At 42.8% G+C, this 25,895-nt stretch overlaps 1 protein-coding gene across 1 annotated transcript; it reads left to right on the forward strand.

Moving 5' to 3' along the window:
* Positions 1 to 1,393: 1,393 nt before the first annotated feature.
* On the forward strand, positions 1,394 to 25,895 carry LOC148521755 (melanoregulin-like). The gene is made up of 5 exons (XM_088474715.1): positions 1,394 to 1,473; positions 15,321 to 15,480; positions 19,972 to 20,062; positions 21,967 to 22,130; positions 23,804 to 25,895. Exons 1-5 carry the CDS (start codon positions 1,394 to 1,396, stop codon positions 24,017 to 24,019), a joined length of 711 nt encoding a protein of 236 aa, XP_088330841.1. The 3' UTR covers positions 24,020 to 25,895.

Genomic DNA, 25,895 nt, shown 5'->3' on the forward strand with positions numbered 1-25,895 from the left:
ACCAGCACCTGTTTTGCCTGTCACATTTACCATAAATAATTTGATTTGATCTTAAACATTCAACCCATGGCTCCCCAGGTGCCACGAGAACCAGTTTCAGATCCACTGTCCTAGGGCATCCAGTGCCTCACTCAGCCCATTTCAGTAAGCAGTAAGCTGCTCTTCCTACAGTTGGACCATATACAGTAATTGATGCCATTATCAATTGAAATGTCGCCGCATGTCGATCCCTGGACACTGATAATTGTGTTACATTGATATCCATACTTATGCCCATAACTGCCATAGTGCGTTTAGACCCCCCTAGTAGACGTTGGGCTTTAATTTGGTCGTCCGCGTAAGGCTGGTTGCTGTAAGCTCGAGATGCAGTGTGACCCGATGCTGGTGAATGAGGGAACGCCTATGGTTGGGTAAGAATATTTTTTCCCAATTATACTGCCCATAAGACTGGGGCTTTTGGCCACTTTTTTTGCATTAGTTTTGCTTTTTGCTACAGGTGATTCCCTCTCCGAGTCATCAGAGGTTCCCTACTCCTTTGGTTGGACCTGAAAATGTAGTTACCTGTGCAAAGCTCCAACTCATCTTGGGGAGAAAAGGATCTACCCAAGCCTTGTGGCGGAGGTAGGCCTGGAGACTCTTGCCCCCCAAGCGGCCTTACGGCTCCTCAGTTCGGGGATGTGTAGGTACCCCACTAGCTTTGGTTAAAAAAGTGGTCTAAAGACAAAAATATCTGAATATGAGGATCACCATATATTAGCAACTTGCTTGGTTTCAAACAGACTAATGTATTGTAAGGAATAATGTATATTTTACTTTAAGATAAGTGATATTACAGTTCACCTCAGCGTTCTGGGTCCCGTATAAACGTGCCTTATATGGCAACCACACAGTTGCACAGAACAGCTTTATATTTAGCAATAATGTATATTGTTCACATATTACATCTTTTATAATGTTGTCCTCTCAATTTTTGGTAATCCCTTTATATTGTACATTGTAATTATTCCAATATGAGTCCTGACTTAATCATATGTTGTTTCCACGTCCCCTAGTAGTGTGCAGCACTGTCCATAGCCCTCTCCTGAATCTGAGATCTCTTGAGTGTGGAGCATCCTGATGCTGTATTTACCCTCTTGACACCACAGAGGATGTCCCACACTGAATGTTTGTGTGCCCTGTCTGCATACCATATGATGATAGGAGGTGTCTTTATGCTACCCCCTACTTATCATGCTGCTTCGCTGGAGGCTGAAAGTTGTTCTGCTGTCCATGTGACTGTCTTGTTCTTTCATCCCAATTACACTGAATTAATTGTACTGTGCAGTATGTTAACACCACCCATGCTAAGAGACAAAAACTAGCACTCCTGTGCCTCTCAGTATTCACCCCCAGTATGGCAGAGCACAGATCTTTTTACCGTTTCTTCTGCTGCTGCTGCCGTGAGGAGAGACCAGAGAAGAGTTCATTAATCAGGTAAAACTCAGTCATGTAAGAGTGAAATCCATAACAGACCTCTTTATAAGTAAGCTCCTCAGGACAGAAAACCTTTATATTAAGCACATTACTGGGGACGCTGTTATAAGTACATATTATGGCTGGTTTTGGACTTCACCTTTTGAAAATCTATTGTATATACTGGTTTTATGCTTCTGTTCATGCAATAATGTGTTTGCCTTTTATGGGTATATGGTACAGTTTTCAGTAACTTAATTCTGCTGATACCATGTATGCACTGTTACATCCTGATGTCATGCTCTCCTCACATCTTACTCTGTTAGTAAAGTCATTACCTATTTTCCAAAATAGACAATTGCAGCAAATTTTATGGAAAAGGTGCGAGAATATAAATAACACAGGCGAGCAGTCAGTTACATGAAGGTTTAAATAAAATTAGTTTAGAGAACTGAAATAAACAGGAATGTAGAGGTAGACAACATATGGTAGTGAATGCTGGGACTTATAGTTGAAAAGCCAAAGGCTAACAAAATCCGCATGGTTTTTGCTATCCCATTTCTCTAAACTGTTTTCCTTCCACCCCTTTGCGTTCTATGACCAATTCTAAGCCCTTTTCCAAACTTTTACAATCTTTTTAGACAGCTGATAAAGGGCACTGAGCAGATTGAATGTTTCCACTTATACTGTAAGTGTTTTCAGTTATGTGTTTTTGTTCTGGATACTTAATTTTATATTCTGCTGTCTTTAAGGCAAGGGAGGTTAAGTTGTGCAACAGTCAATAAATATATATATATATCTACGGCAGTCATTCCCAACCTCTGTCCTCAAGGCACACTAACAGTCCTGGTTTTAGTGATAGCCATGCTGCAGCACAGATGGTTAAATCAAATTAACTGGGATACTAATTAAGTCACCTGTGCTTAAGTATGGCTATCCTTAAAACCAGGACTGTTAGTGTGCTTTGAGGACCGTGGTTGGGAACCCCTGGTCTACGGGAATGGTGTGGTCTTTTCACTTCAACTGCATTGATCACTAAATTGCCATCTGGGTGTATAGGTTAACTAAAGTGTGGGTTTTTATAAGTGGAGATGTTGCCCATAGAAACTAACCAGATTCTACTTAACATTTATCTAGCACCTTCTAGAACAGGGTTTCCCAACCACGATCCTCAAGGCACACTAACAGTTCAGGTTTTAGGGATAGAAAAACTTGAGCACAAGTGACTTAATTAGTACCTCAGTTATTTTGATTTAACCATCTGTGCACAATCATGGATATAACTAAAACCAGGACTGTTAGTGTGCCTTGAGGACTGAGGTTGGGAATCACTGTTCTAGAAGATAAAGCTAGAATTTGATTGGTTGCTATGGGCAACATCTCCACTTTTAATAACCCGCACTTTAGTAAATATACCCCCTGGTCTTCAAGTTTCCATCCACACTATGTATTCCCCAGTGATATAGAATGGCAAGAACAATACTGGTCATCCTGACCTATATCACCTAGTACACATCGTGGACATTTCTGATAACCTAATGCTATAACCTATTACAATAGTTCAGATCCTAAATGCTTTTCTGGAGCAGTTTAGAAAAAATTTTATGAAATGTTTGGTTGTTACTCCATTATCTTTTGTGTACCACCTTTAGTTAATTTTCTGATCCCATTCTTCTGTAGTGGTTGTAGCTGGGCTGTATTAAAAACTTTTTTCTGTTCTATATAGTATGAGGAAGGGGGAAGAGTAGTTAAATACTAGGCATGGTTGTATTCTGTACATCCGTGCATTCTATAAGCTAACAAATGGATTTGTTACTTTTTTTTTTTATTCTCTCCTTCCTGACATTTCTAGACCTGATCACACCCTTATGCCTCTTGCTAGTAAATTATACTCTAAGCTAGGGGTCTTCAACCTTTGGCCCTCCAGCTACTGTGGAACTACAGATCCCAGCATGCCCTGCCACCGTTTTGATATAACAGCATGCTAAAACTGTGGTAGGGCATCCTGGGATCTGTAGTTCCACAGCAGCTGGAGGGCCAAAGGTTGAAGACCCATGCTCTAAGCCACGGGTGGGGAACTTTTTTTCTGCCGAGGGCCATTTTGATATATATAATATTCGCGGGCCATGCCCGCTCCGTGTGAGGTCACATGGGGGCCGTGCCACAGTCGCCGGTGATTACAGCAATGCCTGAAGCATAGTGAGGGGAGCTGTAAGGGCAGTGCTGTGACCGTCTGAAGCGTCCTAAAGACGCTCCAGGCGGCACTGCTGCATAAATTCTGGCTGCAGGGTGCCATTCTAGGCCCCCTGCTAGCCAGATGAGACTAGCAGAAAAAAGCTCCAAGGGCCAGACCAAATGATTCCGGGGGCCTTATACAGCCCCCGGGCCTGAGGTTCCCCATCCTTGCTCTAAGCGGTCAATCCATGAATGCAAGCAACTGAGAATTGTCCAATCCAATTAAAAATGCCTATTCGTGGTACTCTCAGCAGGGGTTTGCGATGTGTCCGCCAAATGCGATGTGAGAGAAGAGCATGAAAAAGTGGGGTGACCTTCCTGGACTCCAAAAAACTGACAATTTTGTTTTTAGAATCATACAGTAGGCTGTTAGTGGACATAAGGAAAGTACTGGAAGTAATTAAATGGTGTTAAATGGACTATTCGTGCATTTTTTAAAATAAAGTTAAAAAATGATGAAAAGCAAACTTTTTTTCATTTACTTTCATGGATACAAAAAGAGAAGGAAAAAAAATGCTTTTGGGGTACTTTGAGCTGACTAATGTAAAAATATATGAAAGGCAATTAAAAAAAAACTAAAAAACTAAAAGCTCTAATTAAATTTGCATAAAGCAACATAATAGTTGATTTGGGGGTAATTTGAGGCCATTTTATTTTACACCCCAAAAATGCCATGTAATTATTGGACTAATTAAGCTAATTGGAAACTTCCAAATGCTTAATTAGTCATTAGTGGGTGTTGTCCAAGGTGGCATGGTGTTCTGACATTTTAACCTTAAAATATAGATTTTCTCTACCATCTCTCACCCTCAGGGAGGTGCGAATGGATATATGCGAGCTTACTCTGACTAATTCGATGCGAGTTGCTAATTGGTTTGCAAATAAGGCTGGGTACACATTACAATGATATCTACACAATTTATCGTTTCCAGGCAAATTGGAACGACAAATTGTGTATATTGTGCACATTTTGATACACAAGATGCTGTAAATTGACTGTGACTTCCCAAAGCAAGCCTAAAAGGTGGGATATGCTCTGGCAAAGCCGTGCACAAATCTTTATGACCAAAACTGGCATTTCTTGAAACAAATGTATGAAACCAGTAGAACTTAATAAAGGTGTCCACAGAGAAACAGGTAGCCCCCCTGCTCGACCGAGGCACTCTGTTTTGCTGCCCAAGAAGTACTCACAACTGGAGTAGAGTGAGCCCTAATGAAATCTGACACCTGTCTGTCTAATGAAACATAAGTCGTGCCATCTTTACTGTGCTTAGTGTTGCACTGCTACACGGATGTGTAAGGATCTACAAATACCTGTTATGCCACTGTATTACATGACCGGCACTTATCTCAGCTGTCACCACTCATACCTCTGTTACTGACATTACTGTCTTTGCTGCTGTATCCTACAATAAACCTGCAAGCCTGGTTAAGTAACACTGTTGTGGGCTAAACTCCATATTCACATTCCGCTGGTGGCTATTGTTAACCTCCTATGGTTTCATACAAATAGCCTGTATCACAACAGATGCAAAGGATTGGTGGAACCAGACTGCTGAAAGTGGAAGGACAATACTCTGGTTCAAATGAATGCTGGACACCATTTTAGACTGAAAGCATGGCTGAGTTCACAGGACCATTCTGTCAAGAGGGAAGATCAACAGTGGTGATTTACAATACAAGACTGCCAATGCAGACTCTCTTCTAGCAGAAGCAACGACTAGCAAGATGGAGACCTAAAAGTAAGGATTTGCAGCTGAAGAGGCTCAAGCAGGACCATCTGGAAGGTCTCAAAGACCAGATTTAAAACCCAATAATGAACAGGTAGTACATAAGGAGGCTGAAATGGAGCTCACCTGCATGAAGGTCTGAACATCAGGGATCAAGGCCATCCTTTTCTTGAACAAAACAAAAGTATCCCTTGGTACTTGGTAGATGCAATTTAAAATGAAAATCAAAAAGCCAAAACTGTGGAGAAGCTACTATGGGAATACTGCATGAATCCCAGTAGAAAAAACAAAGCAAGGAGAAAATGGCAACACATGCACAGAATAGTGACAACATAAGCTTGAGTCTTTGAGGAGTTTTTTTTTTTTATCTAAAAACTCTCTAATATTATAGAATCATTTTTAGATTGAAAGCTTATTATCATCCTAATTTTCATCCTTGTTTTTTGGAACAAGACAGGCTGATATGTGTAACTGTAAGGAAGTCCAACCCTGCTTGCAAAAAGGAAAGGAGGAGTTGCAGTCTGAATTCAAAGGCAGGATACCTCTGTACTTACACCACACAATGGTTCAGATGTATGAAGCTCTGGAAAGTGATAAAGTGCAGAGTGATAAACGGCCAACCAATCAGCTCACAACTGTCATGTTACTAGCTGTGTTTGAAAAATGACAGGTGGGAGCGGATTGGTTGGTCGTTTATCACTCTGCACTTTATCACTTACCACAGCTTCATACATCTGCCCCAATATACGTTCTCCAAACCCGATGGCAACTTTTTGCAATAACCAGCTTACGAGCCTTCAGGACCTGGGCTTCAAGTTCCATGCTGATAAAAACACCCAATTCTAATTCGGGTGCAGAAACGGGCCCTGGCTGAGAAGATCTTCTCTGAGACGCAGATGCCAGGAGGCTCTAACAACATGGCCTGAAGTTCTGCATGCAACACTTGTCTAGACCAATCTGGAGCTATGAGGATTACATGAAGTTTCCTCCTGATGCGCTTGATCATTCTCTGCAACATGGAGAGAGGATGAAAAAGGTACCCCAGCCAAAAATACCATCTGGCTTTCAGTTCATCCACCAGAGTTGCCTAGACCTTGCTCCATATCGAGGAAGCTTCCTGTTAAGCAGGAAGTCATGATATCTACAGTATGTCCAGGGTGTCCCATTCCCCTGTGATTAATTATAATGTCTCCAAATTAAGTTCCCATTCCCCAGGTGAATCATGTGCTAACTGAGGTCAGTCAAGTTGCCATTTCTAGGATAAAATGGCAGATCACAGTTATTAACCTTTCTACAACTCCATGAAATTTGCTGTTTCTGACATGGCCATGTGACTTCTGGTTCTACCCTGTTGATTTATGTAAGCCTATAAGGCACTTTGAACCTGGGTCAGATAATTTGTGACCACCCGCAACACCAGTATGTTGATAGGAAGAGAGGATTCTTTCCTGCTCAATAGGCTCTGTAAGTGGAACCCAAGGGTCTACAACCCCACCCAGAGATACTGGCATTCATTATTACTGGTGTCAATTCCCAAAACAGGAATATACACCCTTTGGACAGGTTTGGTGAGTGGAGCCACCCCCACAGTTACAGAAGCATCTGAGCAGACAATTTGAAGATCTGCTTGTCCAATCTGGAATTTTCCCTGGACAATCAAACCAAAATCTGGCCCTGAAGTGTCTGGAAATGGAAGTGGGAAAAGGGAACAGCCTTGAAGGAGGTAATTTTCACCAAAAGCTGCAAGCACAGCAGTACAGAAAGCTGAGAGAAGAGACTTCACCAGAGATTGGAGAGACAAAATCTTGGACTCTGGAAGAAGAGCCTTCAGCTAACTGGTGTCAAACAAGAGACCCAGGAACACCAACCTAGGTTAGTAACAGACTTGATTTTGGAGTGGTCACCACTACACTCAGTTGTTGACTAAGCATTGATTCTAAAACTGTTTTGATTAACAGGTCTTCCAGATATGAGTGTAATGCTTTTTTTCTTAGGAATGCAATCATGGGAGCCATGACCTTGGTGAACACCCAGGGAGCTGTGGATAACCTCAAATGCAGTGCTCAAAACTGAAAGTGAAGATCTCCAACTGCAAACCAGAGAAGCTGATGAGGCAGGTACAGATAGGCATCCTTGATGTTCCAGGATGCAAGGAACGTTCCACCCATCGTGTTGATGACAGACTACAGGGACTTAAACCTATTCACAAATAGGTGAGGGTTCAACAACTTTATGTTGAGAAAACACCAGTATTGCTTCTGCACCAAAAAGAGGTTGGAGTAAAACTCCAAATCTCGCTGAGACGCTTATACGAAGACAATGACCCCAGAATTTAGATGGTAATGAATAGCCTGTTTTAATGCTAACCTAATGATAAATCTCTTGGCAGAGGAGGAAAAAAAATCTCCTTGGACAGGGACCTTCTAGATCCAGATACTCTGGACAGGATACCCCAGACCGAGAGATCCTACACCAACTGAAACCAGTTATTCTGAACTGGAGATAATGGACCCCTAGCACCATAGAATTTGGATGGGCCTCAAGATCATCATGCAGACTGCTTGTCCACTGATTTAAGACTAGGACGTCTCCCTGCTGGAAGTGTCCTCTTCTCTAGGTTCCAGACTGACCCCTGAAGGGCAGAGAACAAGTCTGCCGAGAAAATCACAATGGCCCAAACTGGAGGATCCTAGGCTTTTGAGCCAAGACTATTAAATAAGAGCTGTTACCTCCTGTAGCTTGAGAGATTATACAATCCAGCTTCGGACAAAAAAGTGACTCATCCGCAAATGGAACCACTTCCATTGTCTACTTGGACTGTGTGTCTGCCTCCCATGAAACCTCCTGGCTTAGACCGTGAAGGCTGACAGCCTAGCCAGGAGAGCAGCTGCATCCAAGGATGCATCTCCAATATGCTGAAGCCTTCCTGATATGGTCCACCAAGGGCAGGAGAATCATATTAGCACCATCCAACTGAAGACCACCAGGGCCAACTGCTCTGTCCACGGCCACAGCCAAGATCAGTCAAGGATTTCGGGATGGTGTCACACTTGTCAGTATGCTCCCTCAATGCCGCTGTATTGGTGTAGGGATAGCCGTTGCCTTGGCCAATCTTACAGTGGCAGCATCAATGTATTTAGTCCACTTATCCAGCCAATGGATAAGTGTAGTCAAATCTGTGAGAAACCTGAACCCATGTGTCCGGTTTAAGGGCCTGATTTATAGTTGTACTCAAACCCGATGGTTTTCTGGGAGTGGCGAGGCCAGTGTCTGCGTATTCCGATGCAGATTTACTGGCTTTGGCTACAGAACTGCGACGGCCATTCAGAGTAGCCTTAGGCTCACTCAGATGGACGATGCCGCCACCAATGGTCGCAATGGTGGTCCAATGTTGTGTCTTTGGATGCAACTCTTGGATCTGCAATGCCGTCAGTGGGCATCTTTCATCCTCAGATGACTCCTGCAATTTTTACATATTTTACCATCTATGCTAGGTCCAAAAACACAACAGCAATGCTAATAGCATACAACTCTGAATCAGGCCCTAAGCTAGGTTTCCCAGAAAAAAATCTAAAAAGTGAGAGAAAAGCCACAACCTGCTACCTCTTTCTCATAAACAAAGAAGAGGAGCTAGCCGCCACAGGGTACTCTCCATCGCTAATATTAAGGGTCTGGTGGACTATAAAAATTAGGTCCTGCACACCTAGACTGGTAGGGGAATCCTCCTCCCAATCAACCTGATCCTTCCACTCTGGATCTATAACCTCACTCTCCTCCTGGAATGAATTGTCAGTATCGAAGTATCCCAGGTAATGGACACTGAACTGAAAAGATCATGTTATTGTAAGCTCCTGCAGAAGACGTGAACATTTTCTCCATGGAAGAAGAAACCTTGTAATGGGAGGCTGGGGATTGTTTTCCTGGGAAGGGAAGAAGGGGGGGGAGGGGGGTAGATTCACCTACCTCAGCTGGGCAGTCTGTCCTGAATGTAAGTTAAACAATGTCCTTTTGCCATAGATTTAGCATAGTCAGGTACTCCTGGATGTGCGCTGAATGTGGACTTTCTCTCACTAGCTATATGGAAGATACCTGGTCAGTGGCGTAACTATAAATTTTGCTCCCCCCTGCCAAAAAAGTTTCAGGTGATTCCCACACTCAAAAAAACAAACACACTCAAAAGTGTGGTTTCATGATACAGTAATGTCCCTTATGCCACACCATAATGCCCTTTATAACAAATTATGCCACACTTTAATAACCCTAGAACACATTATGCCACACAATAATGCCACGTATAACCTATAATGCCACGCCGTAATGCCCTTATAACAAATTCTGCCGTGCTGTAATGCCCCTTACAACACATAATGCCACACAGTGCCCTCTGTAGTAGTCCCCTTGTAGCAGTGTCCATTATGCAGTACCCCCTGTAGTTGTGCCCATATGCATTGCCCCTGTAGTTGTGCCCACATGCATTTCCTCCTGTAGTTGTGCCCATATGCAGTGCCCCCTGTAGCTGTGCCCATATGCAGCGCCCCTGTAGTTGAGCCAATATGCAGTGACCATGTAGTTGTGTCCATAGGCCGTGCCCCCTGTAGTTGTGCCCACTAAAGTAGTGCCCCTGTAATTGTGCCCCCCCAGTACTTACCTGAATCCACGCGGCTGTTGTCCGGGTTGTCGCTGGCGCGTTGACTGGATCTAACTTGATTCAGGAGGCACGGCCGAGCAGGCTCCTCAAGTCACAGGTGACGTCGTGGCGTCACCCGCGCACTGCGCCTCAAGCCACTGCGGGGCTACTAGGGCCGTAGTTACGCCACTGCACCTGGTTCTGTGCAGCCACTGCTAAATTAGCCTTGCATTTTGAACAGGCATAATATTAAGTTGAGGCAGAAGCCTACTTTACTTTGATATTTTTGTCTCCTTTCCAGCCATACAGAAAAAGCAACAGAGCAGGAGAATGTACTAAAAAAAATATATATTTTTTAGCATGCAAATTTTTACACAGCAACTAGTAAGAAAACGGCTGTCTGCAAGAATTACTTTAGACAGCAGAAATAGCTATAATAAATTATAATCAATTTAGTGATAATAGATTATATTACTGTAGTATTGCTACTTTACTATTAATCTATACAGTAATAAATAGCATTATTTTTTTAAAAAGACAGCAAAAATATACCAAACCTATCACAGCTGCAAGAGCTGATACCAGACGTAGAGGTAAATTTACTAAGAATCGTGTTAACCCTTTATTACACACTCTCGCGCACTCACCCTACATACTCCATGGAGCTGGCCGGTCCCCTTCGCCATGTAGACATCCAGGAGGCTTGGCAAAATAAACTGAAATCCTGAACCCACGGACATGGAAGCATTGTATGTACATACTGTACTTTGCAGTGCTTCCCCGAGAATGACAGTTCCTCCATGTGGGTTCCTGCACACAGTTGTCCAATCCATGGCAGATCCGACTCCCGACCGACGGGTCTGCCCGACATTGGACAAGTGTGTATCTACCGCAGACCTACCCACAGACCCGATCCTGGTTGCCTTTCGGGTCTCCTGGTTTTTAAACGTGCTTAAAAATTAGGAGACCCGACCACCAACCAATACTGTAGTATGTAGGCTGCGGAGACCGGAGCTGGAGACCGATTTCTGGTTCCAGCAGCCCAACACACCATCAGCGTGGCAGCGGTGCGGGACCCTGAGGGAACCCACACTGTCTGCCACTGCTGCAGGACATGGCGGCGAGACAATGCAGAGGGAAACTGCGATGGTGGGAGGCTGCAGCTGTGCGGGTTCGGAGACTTCCTATTTAAAAAATGGGCGTCGCAGCTCCATTTTTTAAATTCAAGATGGCCACCTTGAGCCAATCACAGCTCCGCTGCATCATCACCCTGCCCCCTCGAACCAGCTTATGTAAACCAGCGCAAGGCAGCAGGTGTCAGTCCATAGGTGGAGCGGTGAAGATGGAAGACGCCTTGAAGTCCTGGTTGGGCGGCGGCCATGTAAAAGAGCTTAAAGGCCGCCAGCCTCCAGGTGAAGGTGCAGTGAAATTAATATTTTTAAACATTGTGTTTTGTTTTTATCTTAATATTTCTTTTACAGGGGTACTATAGGTACCACCGGGCCCTTAATGCCCTGCCTGCTGGAACTTGTGGTTCTCCAAGTACCAGCATGCGGGGGAGGTTTGCTGGGACCTGTAGTTCCACCTGTAAAAGACAATATTACACTTTTACATTGTTAGAAAAAATAGATAACTTAGCCATATTCAAGGTGTGTGGGTGGGTGGATATCTGGATTCTCGGATGCATGAATCAATTACCTGAACGCAAATAGCGTCTATCAGCAAACAAAAAAAGGAGAGAGAGGGGATGAACATGAGCCACAAAAAAAGGGAAAAAACAAAGAAAAGAAAGAAAGCCAAGAAAAACAGAGCAAGTCATAATAAACAAATTACATATTAGCATCAAAATAAATCTATATTCATAAATGGAAATGGCATAAAAGCTAAACTCCGTATTAAAGGCCATGAAAGCCTGTAAGGGGTCCATGGACATTTTATACACAATGGAGTAGGAGGGTAACAATGAACATGGCACCCATATAGGTCCAAAATCAATTGGGACCTACCTAAAATAATTACAAACAAATATTCGCCTAGATTAGTAGAATAATTATAAACAGTAAAGAGACATTAAGATAGAGTATTAGTAATAAACATTAGATAACCAGGCTAAACAGAAGAACTATTAAATATAAATTGTGGGTTAACAAGTTAACCCCTCTCCGGTGCTACCACAAGATTATATTAATATTAAAACAAGCCTTGTTGTATCTACAATTATGTAAGCAGCAACCTACTGAGTACCTCTAGAATACAATATGTAATAAATTAAATAAAAAAAAAACAATTAATGCATATTAATATAAACATTCAATAGAAAAATCAATTGGTTTACAAAACAAGCCTCCAAAATAATCAGTTGAAGATAATCTTCTTTACAGATGCCAATAAATAGTAGTTAGACTTATTGGAGATATTAGTAATAAAAGATGTTAATCCAGATAACTAACACAGGAATATATCCAGGAAGAATGTACCCTCAACTAGGGTTAATTACTGGTCCCCGATCATCTCACTGCTCAAAATAGCTCAGTCGGCTGGATCACCATCACATTCAACACACCATCTCAAGTTCAAATCCTGGTGTTATCATTTAGTCACAGAGGATATATAATTTATATTTATTTGTATGGTATTATCCAATTACTGGTCCGGCTTGTTACTCTGGAAAAAATAAAGAGCTCAATTGCGGCAGTCCTTATGTATAGCAAAAGAGGTGGGCAGAGGAGCTTCTCATATTAGAGATGTGGTATTAGCTACAGTCTTTTACCATTGATAAATGCTGTTAGGGGAGCAGAACCGCCCTGATGGTGTTTAAAATCGGGTACAGTAATAAACATGCGGCTGATCAGGCTGCGTATCACTTACACGCTCCCCGTTTGGGCTGGATGGCTTCCAGTATTAAGCGACCTTGCAGCAGTCTACCCATGAGGAAACATATCAGAACAGATTTATGCAGGAAATAAAGGATGGACTACTAGGTGTAGCATAAAATGGGTGCCAAAGTTCAAGTTCCCCTCACTGCCATATAGTTATATCATGGCTGAAGCTGTCAGAACATACATTCTAGATCTTAGTGTTCATTAAGTGCAGGAGGACCACCAATCCTGCACATAAGCTCCTCCAAAGCAATGCAGCTGTGAGAGTTTGGTTTTAATTATTACTGCCTTATCACAGTATTGGGGGGGAATCTCCAGGACCTTGTAGTAGGAAAATAATGGATCCAGAGAGACAGGGCAGAGCAGGCTGGGGAGGGCAGCTCCCTATGCAGCAGGATATATCTTGAGAGAATGCTGTGTGAGGGGAGCTTCAAGATGGCGGCTGCTTCTAAGGGGCCCTAGGGGACGTGTGAAGTCTCACCAGGATCTCCAGTAAGACAGAGGAGGCCTGCAGAGGATGGGTAACTGGCGGTGAGGTCTGGCGGAAGTCGCGGCAGCACTGGTCTGCGAAGCATCGATCAGGTCCAAAATTTAGGCCATGGCTACTGGAGGTGATATAGGCTGTGGGATCCCTGGAGCCATAGAACCTCTCCCGGAGCTCGGACAGGAGGGTAGCGGGGCCGCAGGAGGTCAGGTGTGGGCAGAGGCCCCACATATATGACAGGGGTCCACGGGGCCTGGAGATCAAAGGGGCAATCTGGGGAGCTGCAGGGAGACACATTCGCACTGTCCACCAGCCAGGCCACACCCCCAATATTACACTTTTAATAATGCACTATCAACTCGGCACCCACACCCCAGGGGTGCTGGGGATAGCCCCAGGCTTCAACCCTGGCCTTGGGTGCCCTGGAGAGGGGGGACCCCTTTATTGGGGGGTCCCCACTTCCCCAGGAATCCCCAGCCTGGGCTGACTAGTTAGGGGGGATGAATGCTTTGGCTGGAGGGCTCCGTGAAGTGTGTACTCTGGCTGTGGCATTACCCCACCTGCTAGTGGAGCCCAGTGCTGGTTCTGAAAATACGGGGGACCCCTACTTGTTTTGTTCCTTGTATTATTAGAACCAGTACCAGCTCCAAGTGCCTGGTGCTGGTTCATCAAATATGGGGGAACCCTGCATGTTTTGTTCCCTGTATCTTTCTGAACCAGGGACAGCTCAGAGCCTGGGGCTTCTTATGCCTCTGTGGGGGGGACCTCACGGTGTTTTTTTATTTATTTTTTTAGAAACTCAGTCTCCATCCAATAATCAGGATATTAATTCTCAACCTTCCCCTCTTCACCATTATTAATTAAATTCTCCATTAATAAATCCCCTTTCCTACGCAGCAAAATGTATGTTTTTCAGCAGACACAGATTGGAGGTCTGCTGAAAAATTGGACAAGTATAGTAGCGAGGATTGGATGTAGAATCTGCGAACAGGTCTGCAGTAGGATTGTTTAAACAGTCTGATCTTGCGTGGATTGGACAAGTGTGTACCTCAGACCTTTCTCAGCCAATCAGCATCCGCTGCCATAGAAACCATAGAGGTCTGACTCTTACACACAAAAGCACAGCACAGATCTGACTGATCTTAGCAGTGATCAGTGGAGTCTATTGAGAAAGGAACCAAAATGACTGAACTCGCACATGATCAGTATCACCATTGAAGCAAAATAGGCAAACAAAATTTTTATTAAATCCGTGATTTTGGCCGCAAATCCCAGCACTGCTCAGCGTGCTTAAACACGGCCAGACAAGATTCTTAGTAAATTCACCCCTCAGTGACCACCTGCAGCCCAGAATTACCCAAAGGTAGGATATGGCTAACTTACATGAATTGTGGCACCCTGGGGTGTTGTGCTGCTAAATGGAAGCCTCCTGGGTCCCAGGACACTCGCCAACAGTGACCTGGTGACCCTTACAGGCACCTGACCCGGAGCTGGACAGCGGTTAAGATAGATGTTGGGAACCAGTGCTGTCGTCCCATTCATCAGCGCATCAGACAAATGTAAAAGGTAGAAATTAATCAAATTAAAATACTCTTCACATATGAAAATTGTGCCTTACGTTGCAGGCACTAGGGATGGCCATCAAGCATTGATGCTTAATCATCTTTGGCAAGATCCGATGGTTCTCTGCCATCGATGGCTTAGAGGCAGCTAAGATGATTTATCTGTAAATGATTCCAGTATTTCCTATATAGGTCAACCTTTAATCCTTCAAAAGACAGGAATAAATGCCTGTTCCTTGTGCTTTTAATACAGCAATGGCTATTTTATATAGTTATGGATGGTTTAATTAATAATTTAACTTTTATATAATAAACACATATTGCCCTGGATTCTGCCTTGTGTTATTCTAGTGATACACTCCTGTACTTCGATCGGGAGGTGAAGCGGCGAAGAGCTGAGGAGGCAAACCTGTGGAATGAGCCTCTAGATGTATCTCACACTGAGAGGGATGATGACCGGGACCTATACAACTTGCTTAAGAAGAGGACACAGACACGACGAGGGTCAGAGGTCAGTGACTGAGGTCAAGTATTGAATATGAACACATTCAATACTTTTTACATTCTAGGCATGATTGCCTAATGTCATTAAAATATTACTGAAAATGTTGTCATGTCAATAAAGAAAAAATAGACTAGTACAAATGATCACTAAGCTTCACAAAGAATGGGCCACACTGGAGGTTTATGTTCTGAATTGGGGTGTTAGGTCCTTTTTTTATATTCCCTGGCCTCCTTTGTCTTTTAGGTGCTATTAATGTCACATTTTGATACCTTTTATAGTTACATGTACAGTGTAACAGTGGCCTTAAGTAAAAAAATAAATAAAATAAATGTAACAAATATGTTCATCGACTAGCATCCCTTGGTCTGTCTATAAAGTGGGTATAGTCCAGGAATGTCACATGGGGAGCAGCTGTGAACAGTAATCGGTGAATGACATAAGCACCCTCAATACTCGGGACACGAATACCCTGAAGGGTTCCCCAGATAGCTTTCTCAGTTACTTCAGCCTGGTGGTTTTAACTCCAAGTAACAGTTTCATCTATTAATACATTTTAAAACGTATACAAAACAAATAAAAAAAAAAAGATCCTTTAAAGTCAACATCTCTATCTCTACATATACTGTACATAAAATAAACTTCCCTGTTCTGGGGTCTGTGTGTTCATTTGGGTTAATCTCTTGAACCACTAGATGGATATTGTTGGGATTTTCACTATACTATAAAGCAATGGTCGAGGAAGATTTAGGTATATGAACCATTTATCTGTGACAAAAGGGAGCCGAGGAGTCACAATTGTAGTGAAAAAGTGAACTGAGCAGCCACTATTTTAGTGAAGCAATCACAGAAATAAATCTACTCTTACAACAAGCTCAAGCAAAGTAGCTGCCCATTGTGCTGAAACAGCAAAGTGAGAGCCAATCAGAGCTAGCAATGTGTCCTGTTGCTTAGCAGCAGCCTAGAGAGGAGAGGGAGTCAGGGACTGAGCAGGATTACGTCTCAGGCAGACAGAGAGTGAGAGACAGCCCGGTTCTGGGGTCTGTGTGTTCGTTCGCGCTAATCTCTTGAACCACTTTACAGATTTTGAAGGGGTTGTCACAATACTATACAGCATTGGTTGAGAGAGGTTTAGGTGTATGAACCATTCATCTATGACAAAAGGGAGCCGAGCAGTCAAAAATTTAGTAAAGCAAGTCGCAGAAAAAAATCTAGCACCCAGCTGATGTCTGTATAGGAGCTGGCCATTGTGCTGAAATACCATTTTACCATTTGATGTTTGCTACTACCATCGGAACAAAAACATCAATGGTCACAAACCCTCAGTGGTTACCAATGGTCACACACCCTCAGTGAACAGGAGGCTCCTCCCATGGAAGTCAGCACTGTTTTCGGACAAGGGTACCATGGAGAGGAAGCTTAAAGCCCAGGAAATACAGGGTACATTGTGTAAAGAGAACGTTGCTCATAGCCATATTCGGCAGCTGGGGAGGGGTGCGCATGGAGGCTGCAGAAATATGCACATGTACCCCAACCCTCTGGACATGCTTCTGTTAATGCTTATCATAGCTGCAATACAAATCTCTCATCCATGATCCTCCTGCCCTTCCCAGCTCACCCCAGTGGCCGGGTCCCCGCCAGATGCAAGGCAGCAGCAGTGAGGGTTCTGGTGACACTGGTGAGATGCAGGAGGCAGGAGTGAGAAGCAAGGAGTTGTGGTGAGATGCAGAGGCCTGTGGTGTGATGCAGGGGACTGTGGTAAGCAGTCATCACACCACAGGCCTCTGCATCTCACCACCATATATTTAGGTAATGGACCAGTACACAAATGCTTTCCAATTTGCTTTATTTCAAATATAAGTCACATGCAGCAATCGCAATCGTGCAATAAAATGGCGTCCTATGAGAGCTCTCATTAGTATGCTGCACGGAAAACTTTAGAACAAGCTTTGAATGCTCTGTTAAAAACAAACAAAAAGTATTAAGTTTTGTGTTTGCTTTTAACAGCCAATGGGGGGAATTCAATTCAATGCGAATTGAACAGCGCTAGGAGCGAGCTCCCGGAGCTATTCAATTCAGTGAGCTGTGTGGTCGGAGAATACCGGTTATTGCGCCTTAACAAGGGTGTTAAGGCGCGGTAACAGTCATTCTCTGACCAAAGTGCCGGGCGCGTGGCTGTTTGTCGGATTTCTCCTCACATCTCCAGGGGGGTACGAGAAGAAATCCTTAGCGCTCCCAAACAGCGCAGTGTATTGAATAGCTTCGGGAGCTCCCGTCGCTATTCAACATCGCGCTGAATTGAATTCCCCCCGATGTGTTCTCTGCCCGTGTGTAAAGGGCCTACTACATAGCCTTCATCATGGGGGAGGCATGTCAGAGCACACACAATCTATGCATTATAGGCAGGATAAATAGCCTAATGCGTCACAAAATGTAATACATTATATAATTATTCATCAACATATCTTAAATATTACACAATCTCCTTAATTACAGGGAAATGTCTATAATATCAGACTGAAGGCTAAGACTGATCACCATACAAATTGTGCAATTAGAATGAATTAAAGTAATTTGTCTGCCTTGATTGATTCCTAACGGAATATTGTTATTTGTTTTTATACTATGATTGTTTCTCTTTTATTTGAAGGTAATGAAATATGAGGGTGTATAATGATTTATTTCATGAACCATCAATGATTTATTTCACTTTGTCACATACTAAACCATTTGCTCTATTTTGTGTATGTGACTTGGGTTATTTTCTCTGCCTATATTACATAAAGGGGGCGGGGGTTAAACTTATCTAACACCTGTAGAAGAAATTCAAAAATAATTAATGTTAACTTAATAAACTTCAGTATCCCTTTTCTAACTAAAGATAAATGGTAACATAGATGCATTTGAGTCAACAGTTTTTTTGCCTCTGTTGACAGTAGTCTCACAACACTCACCTGGCTGTAGAGAACCCTGGTATTTCCAGTATATAACTTCCAGTATTGGCTTCATGAGTGTCTGTATTTCCCACATCTAGACCGGGTTGCAGTCTCCTCAAAATGCAGTTTTCGGAGGTTTGACCTCATTCCCCATATGCATTGAGCTTCCGAAAGCAAAAGTTTCTGGAGCTTGTTCCCGATAGGCAACTCCATTTATAAATGGCATTGCCTATTAAGGACGATAACTAGAGCTTGGCCATGATGGTACCCGCAAGGGGAGCTAACCAAAGGGTGGGGGCGCCAATTGAATCCCTCCCAGTGCCCACCATGGCTCATGCATGTGCTGGCTGTCAGCCACGCATGCACAGAAGGTCTCCCGGCTCATAAATCCTGAAGCCCTCACACCGCAAAAGACAGATCTTAACGGAAGAACTGTCCTTTGCGGTTTTAATCGCAAATCTTCTTGCATAAGGCGTTAATAAATGCCACCATGCATGCAATCAGTGGCCGGATGCATCGCATACAAAATGTGATACGTGATGTGTCCTGCACCAAGTCACATATAGTGGTGCCCTCACACAATCCCATGAAAAGACAACTCACTGCTCCTACAACATCGACATGCTCGGCTGCTTCTCAAATAGTCTGAGTTGCTGTGAACACTACGATTTGATTGGCCACAGGTGGTCTCTCCTCGCCCACTTCAAAACTGAGAGCACCCCAGATGGATAGAAGATGACAATTGCTTGAGTAATGGTGCTCTAACCCCAGTCAAACACAATCCAAATGGACATTTATAATATAGGGAAGAGAACACAATTGACCTGAAGGGTTGGGCAAAAGCATTTTGCAGCCAGTAACATCTCTTATTTTCCCTCTAACTACTACCCCTTTGGCTACTTTATTAAGTGGCAATTTGTACAGCTGAACAATGCAGAGGCACATCACGCTGAATTGAATTCCTTCCAAGGAGTTAAGCTGCATACACACACAACGACTTTTTGAACGATTATAGTTAAACAATATTGTTTAATGATAATTGTTTGAAAAAATCGTTCACTTTCTGAGTTAAACGATTAACTATTATCGTTCATGCACCTTTACGTTTGTAGTTCAGTCAGACTGACCAACTGAACGATTTTCATTAAGGGAATATGCAAAAATCGTTTGTAGTTCAAAAAAATCTTTCATTACACTTTAAATAATCTGACAGAAAATCATTCATAAAATCGTCGGTAACAAAATCGTTGTGTGTGTATGCAGCTTTAGTGTGAAAATTGAGACCAAGAACCTAACACATGGGCTAAGCGGTTAGTAACAATGGTTAGAGTTCAAAACCTGGATATTTGGAATATGCAGTAAAGGGATTAAAGGATAAACATCACAGAGGTAAGTGTAACACGAAGGAGAGAGTACAAGATTAAATGATGGAGTGAGATCGGTTATATATGAGGCCAGTATGGTGCTGAAGATGACAATTCATCAACGCATAGATGTTGCATGAATTGCTGTTATTTATTTTTTTAATACTTCTGATGTTTGTAAATTTCTGTCCTTTGCTCAGGGTTACCGCAGGCTGAGTTTTGATATCAGCGCTCATAGGCAGGTGCGCAGAGACGTGAAGGATCGATGGAGGGTGCTACTGGAAAATCTGGGTGAGCCAAATAATTTAGATGAAGGTATACATATTTACTTATATACACAAATACACACACATTTGCTCACAAAAGTCATCAAGTCAAGACAGAGGAAAAACAAAAATTGTAAATGGACATAGGGCCAGATTCAGACCTGGTCACAAGCGCTGAGCGCTCGCAACCGGGTCTATGGTGGCCCACAGCACATGGGCACGACGGAGCCGGCTCCGTCGTGTGCATGCGCGAGACCCGGCTAGCGACGGGCAATCCGTCGCTCCGGGTCTCGCACCAAAGGGGGCGAGCTGTCGATGTTGAGTGACAGCTTGCCCCCTTTGGCTGCCCAAATGGAGGCGTTCCCATGAGAACGCCTGCCATTTGGGGGCGGCCCCACTGACATCACAAGTGATGTCAGTGGAGTACTTCTGGCTCTGTTAGAGCCGAAAGCTCTCTGGGGCTTGCGATGAACGAGACCCTACCACAAGGGTCTCGTGGCAAGCCCGATGGTCTTGACCATCGCGACCATCATCATGGCCGCTCGCTGTAGCTGTGGGTGGTCACCCACAGCTATGCGAGCGGTCAAGAGGAAGCTCCAAAAAAAAAAAGCCTGGCCCTGATTCAGAGCGAGCGCTCTGTCAGAGAGAGCAGCTCTGAATCAGGCCCATAGTCTCTTCACATCTACATACATGATGCCATAAGCCCCCACCCTCCACCCATCAACACACGTGCCCCTTCAGACACCCACAGGCCAGTCAGACCTTCCAACTTATCCATTACATGGCATCAGACATTCCCAAACTCCCCTCCCCACATTCACATGTGCCCATTACATGCAATCAAACCCCCCCATATGTCCCTTACATACCATCACATATATACCCCTTACATGCCGATCAAACTAAACCACACGTCATTCTCATGCAATGCCACTTACATGCCCATCAGTCTAAACCACATGTCATTCTCACGCAATGCCACATACATGCCCATCAAATACACCCACATGCGCATCAGACCACCTAACTTGCCCTTACATAAGATCAGACCTCCTCTTCATGCCATCAGACTCCCTCCACATGTCATCAAACACCACCATTCCTATCAAATGTCACCCAGTGCCCCATATATGCCCATCAGACCTTCTCAAAGCATCTTACACCTCTCCTACACTTACTTTGTATTGCTGGATCCCATGTAAAGCAGAACAGAAAAGTTCCAGAGCACAATCACCTCCTCTTCCTGCTCCGATGGAATGAGCTTGTTCTGTGACAGCACCGCCTGGACCTCCCCTGATGCCACTGTCTGTTTGTGAAGCAACACTGCAGTGCCTGCAATAACCTATGCAACAGCCTCAGCAACAATAGCAAAGGCCCCCCCCATTCCCCAGGTGTATGTACACCCACTGGCAAGGGAGAGCTTATGGACTTCAGAGGAAAAAAATGAACATCTTAACTTACAGGTAGTGGGTGGCAGGTTGGGACCCCTATGTATGCCAGTCCTAAATTGGTGACAGCTTTTTCCTAAGCTGCCAAAGTAATAAGGTAGAAATCCGCAGAAATACCAGTTTGCCTATACATAAAAGACCCACAGCTGTGATCGATTTTTAATAGCTGTATTCAACTTATATCACATTGCAAGACCATCTCTTCTGCACCATTCTATGGCAGCTTTCATTTGAAAGCGGACAGCAAATGGAAAACACATTACCATCACATAAAACATTGATGGTTGCCCATCAGTAACTCATGAGGCCTTTCATTTATTTGTTTACCTTTACTTTCAGTCTTTGTAGTGACAGGTTCTCTACTCTCTGTTTACCTTTCTGTTATTCCTCACAACTGCTGCATTATCGTTTACTATATATTCTAGCCAAGTCTCACTCATTTTCCCCCAGTCTCATCTCAAATTCTCTCCTTCATGTTCAGGTTTTCATAATGAAGCGGACTCCCTGCTCACTGTTACTTCTAATTCATTGTACAATACTATGCGCGACCCCACAGAGGCTCGTCGTCTGCTTAATCTGTTAGCCCAGGAGACCAGCATATTCGAACAGCACACCATCCCGCCCGAGAGGTACCTCTTTGTGCTGGTATGTACCCTTTGTATCTACTTTCAACTTTAGTAAACTTTGTATCAACCCACAGGACTCATACCTGTGATACCAAATGTTCTGTTGTTGCAGAACCACCAAAGGCTCCACCACACAGATGTCCTCAATACTACAGTAGAAAGGACAGACTAGATTCACATATTGGTGTTAAACAGGGGGTTTAAATATGACTCTTTTTATTATCCTTTAAAACAACAAAGGGGTTTAATTAATAAGGTGCAATTTTTGAAAATTGCATATTTATGCTGTGGAATATGCATTTACCAACCCAACATGTCAGGTTTTGCCTTTAAAATAATTGCTGTGAAAATAGCATAAAATCAGCAATTTAGCAAAATCAAATCATATTAAATAAACCCACAAACTTGAATAACTTTCAGGGGCTACCTTGTCATATGCGATACAAATGGCCTGATTCTGAGTCGCAAGTAATGCAGTCACACTTCTGGACACCACAGCAGTCATAAGTACTATGTGATTGTCCACCTGTATTCTGATTTATATGTGATTGTCCACCTGTATTCTGATTTATATGCATCTATGCAATCACACTAGTAACGGAACTGGCGCAGAAGATGCCACTGAAAATGGCATGCACAATCCATACTCAGAACTCAGCTTTGATTGCATGCCCATGGGACATTTCTTTTATGTTCAAATGCCCCATTGCCACCTAGCTGCAACCCAATAACGCTTGGTCAGCCTTCTGTAGAAAGCAAATGAGATGCATCCGAATCGCTCGGAGTTCCAACAAGTTGGGTATGTTGACTGCGGCACATGTGCAGTTTGCTAAAAGTCAATATACAGTGTATGTATATAGAAGACCTTGAAGAAGTGACTTTGAGTGCCTTCCATCTCTGGGTCTTCTACATATTATATTTGGAAGAGCACCTTGACCAGCTGCATGTGTTTATTTGAGTGCCGGACCCTTGGGATATAGATATAGATATATATATATATATATATATATATATATATATATATATATATACATACATGTATTGTAATATGCTTTTGTCTTTTTTAGATATTTTGAAAGTATAGAACTATAGTATTTCATTTATAGTATTTCTTTAATTGGATCTGTGATCCATCCATTATTTGCTGTATATTAAATTAAATCTAGTGCTGATATTATTTTTGTTGTTTGCTTAAGACTGATGTCCATAACCCCCCACATCAGGCACAATCCAGACTACTTTGAAACATTTAGCACTATCACAAAACAGAACCATCATCAACAGATCCCAAGTCCTGGGGCTGTCCCAGGAAATCAGATTAAGTTGTACAGAAATGGTGAAGTCAGCGTTACGATATAAATCTGTGCAACATATGAGTATTTAAATTTATGGCCAACATATTAAGGTTCCTCCGTGTCTCCCCTCTGGACCTCTGCTGGCTTTGTTACCCAGTCTTCTGGATTGTGTGATTCTCTGCAAGTGGTGACACCACATTTCCTAATTACAGGTGCTAAATGTCAACTGTGGAGTGTTTCATTACACAGGATATCTGTAAGTGCTGATAGAATTGAGGACGCCCCTGTGAAGTAGACTGAGAAACTATATCACACATTAGACTCATGTGATGTATTTGTAAGGTTTACACAACTAGAGACCATTTATTTACAAAGCATAACCAAACGTGTGTTTCAGGACCGTCTCATCGTTCTTGATATGGGAACAGAGTTTGTGTCCATTGCCAGACGTTTTTACCCCCCTGAAACATTCGAAAGCAGTGAAAAGGAGAGTGTGGGGCCTGGTCCAGCGGTCCTGGTGAGCCCTGGCTGGCAGGACATAGAAGATGGCACGGAGAAAGAGGAGGAATGCATTGAAGTGGATGAAGATAATTTCCTAGTCAATCTGCTTTAGTGACAATGATCAGATTGCTTCCAGATATTCTGTTTTTGTTTCTCACACATAGTCCCGTTTTCAGTTTTGTGTTCTTTTGTCATCACATACTCATAAACAACTGTTATCTATAAACTCCCAAATCACTCAAACACATTCCCCTACCAAATCTTTTCACTTCTGTAGTACCCTGGGTGATGTAGTGGGCACAGATAAGTTAGGTGTAGACAGTACCTTACAGCTGAGATGGCAGCTCCAAGCGATCTTCCTTCTTCTATGGCAATGACTAAACAAGCTTTATCCACCTCATGTTGCAGGATAGCACCTTATAAATAGTAAAATGACAATGTGGCAGCCTTGCTAAATAGAATAATCAAGTAGATTTATTAAAGGGGGGTAGTAGGATATACGTCCAGGGTCACTGTATGAAAATAAGGATCTCCATACATATGACAGGAGATTGCAGCATGAAAGGAGATTTAGCAATTTCAACACCGTAGTTAGAAAAACAGTAATGAATAAGCAATGGACAATAACTTTCCAATAGCTAAACTTGCCTCTTTATCTTTGCCGCAGCAGCTCTTTGGCTATAACTAGGGAAAATGAAATTTTACAATTGCCTCAATATACTATACTTTAAAACACACAATTAACCACGGCAAAAGATAGATATACAGTATTACAACACAAATTATTACTCAGCAGAATTAGTAAAAACCTCAAAACTGTGTACTCTAAAGTGAACAAAAAGTTCTGTTATTGGAGTACTCTGTTGTTATACAATCACTGACTTATAACATACATGTATTTGTAATACAAAATTGGTAATAGCAATAAGCTTAGCATCCAATGCTGTTCTTTCCTGATTCCAGGGAGCAATAGCTTTGACTTTCCAATGATAAGGCACAATAGACACAGTTCTACTTGCAATATATCACAATTAACTTCAACACTTCACAGTAGCAATAATTCAGTCCCAAAGCAGTCTTTAACTTAGTTTAGTATTTACACAAAATGGCTGTCACACTTTATAATGCTAAATTCAAGCACTGTTTCTCTAGTAGCTCAAATAAGATGAATATCACACTGTTTACTAAAACTCAGTTGCCTGCACAATTCAGGATTACACATTACTTAAGATATAGCAGATCTCAGTATCCCTCAGCAATTCTTAATATCTGTCAATAATTCTTAGTATCTCTCATACGCTCTTTCAATAGCTCTGTAACAGTTCTTAGTAGCTTTCAAATAGTTCTCAATAGCTCCTAAATAGTTCTCAGTAGCGCTCAGTGAATTCTGTCACCTCACCACTTCAGCGATCTCTCGACTCTCACAGCAGTCCTGGGGCAACTCATCCTGCTCTTCACTCTGCATTTCCTGCTCTACACTGTGCATGTTCAACCACAAACACACTGTTCTGTTACCCTGTAGTTAATTACCTGCGCCGTGCTGGGAAATGCTATTCAATGAAATAGCATTTTACCTGTGTGGTAAATCAGGGGTTAATACCCACTGATTAAACCCTGTGGCCAACTGGATTCCCCCCTAAGCATTGCTGCCAGCATAATACACAAGCATCTAGCTTGATATAGAGTTATGAATGATAATTTTAGTTTCTGGTTGTATATCCACAGGCGTGTGCCTACTAGGCCTAGCCATTCATTGCCTGAGCGGACAGCTAATAAGAGACTATTCTCTTGTACAGACACATTGTGCAGTATTTATATAGAGTGGGGAAAGACACAATTATGGTAAGGTCTGTATTTTCTGTACTCTCTTGACCCCTTCTTCCCCTATCAATAGATAATATTTTTCACTGTAAAAAAACATAATGGATTATGCACTGTCCACCCTAAATGACACCATTTAGTGTACACTACATCCACAAATGGATAAA

Source organism: Taudactylus pleione, unplaced genomic scaffold (genome assembly GCF_031769625.1).
Source record: "Taudactylus pleione unplaced genomic scaffold, aTauple2 ptg000155l, whole genome shotgun sequence".
Taxonomy (NCBI): Eukaryota; Metazoa; Chordata; class Amphibia; order Anura; family Myobatrachidae; genus Taudactylus; species Taudactylus pleione.

Excerpts from the sequence above, each read along its gene's own strand:
- LOC148521755 (XM_088474715.1), top strand. The coding sequence starts at position 1,394 with ATGGCAGAGCACAGATCTTTTTACCGTTTCTTCTGCTGCTGCTGCCGT. Across the intron at positions 1,474-15,320 it reads GAGAAGAGTTCATTAATCAG|TGATACACTCCTGTACTTCG; the intron begins GTAAAACTCAGT and ends GTGTTATTCTAG. Across the intron at positions 15,481-19,971 it reads AGACACGACGAGGGTCAGAG|GGTTACCGCAGGCTGAGTTT; the intron begins GTCAGTGACTGA and ends TCCTTTGCTCAG.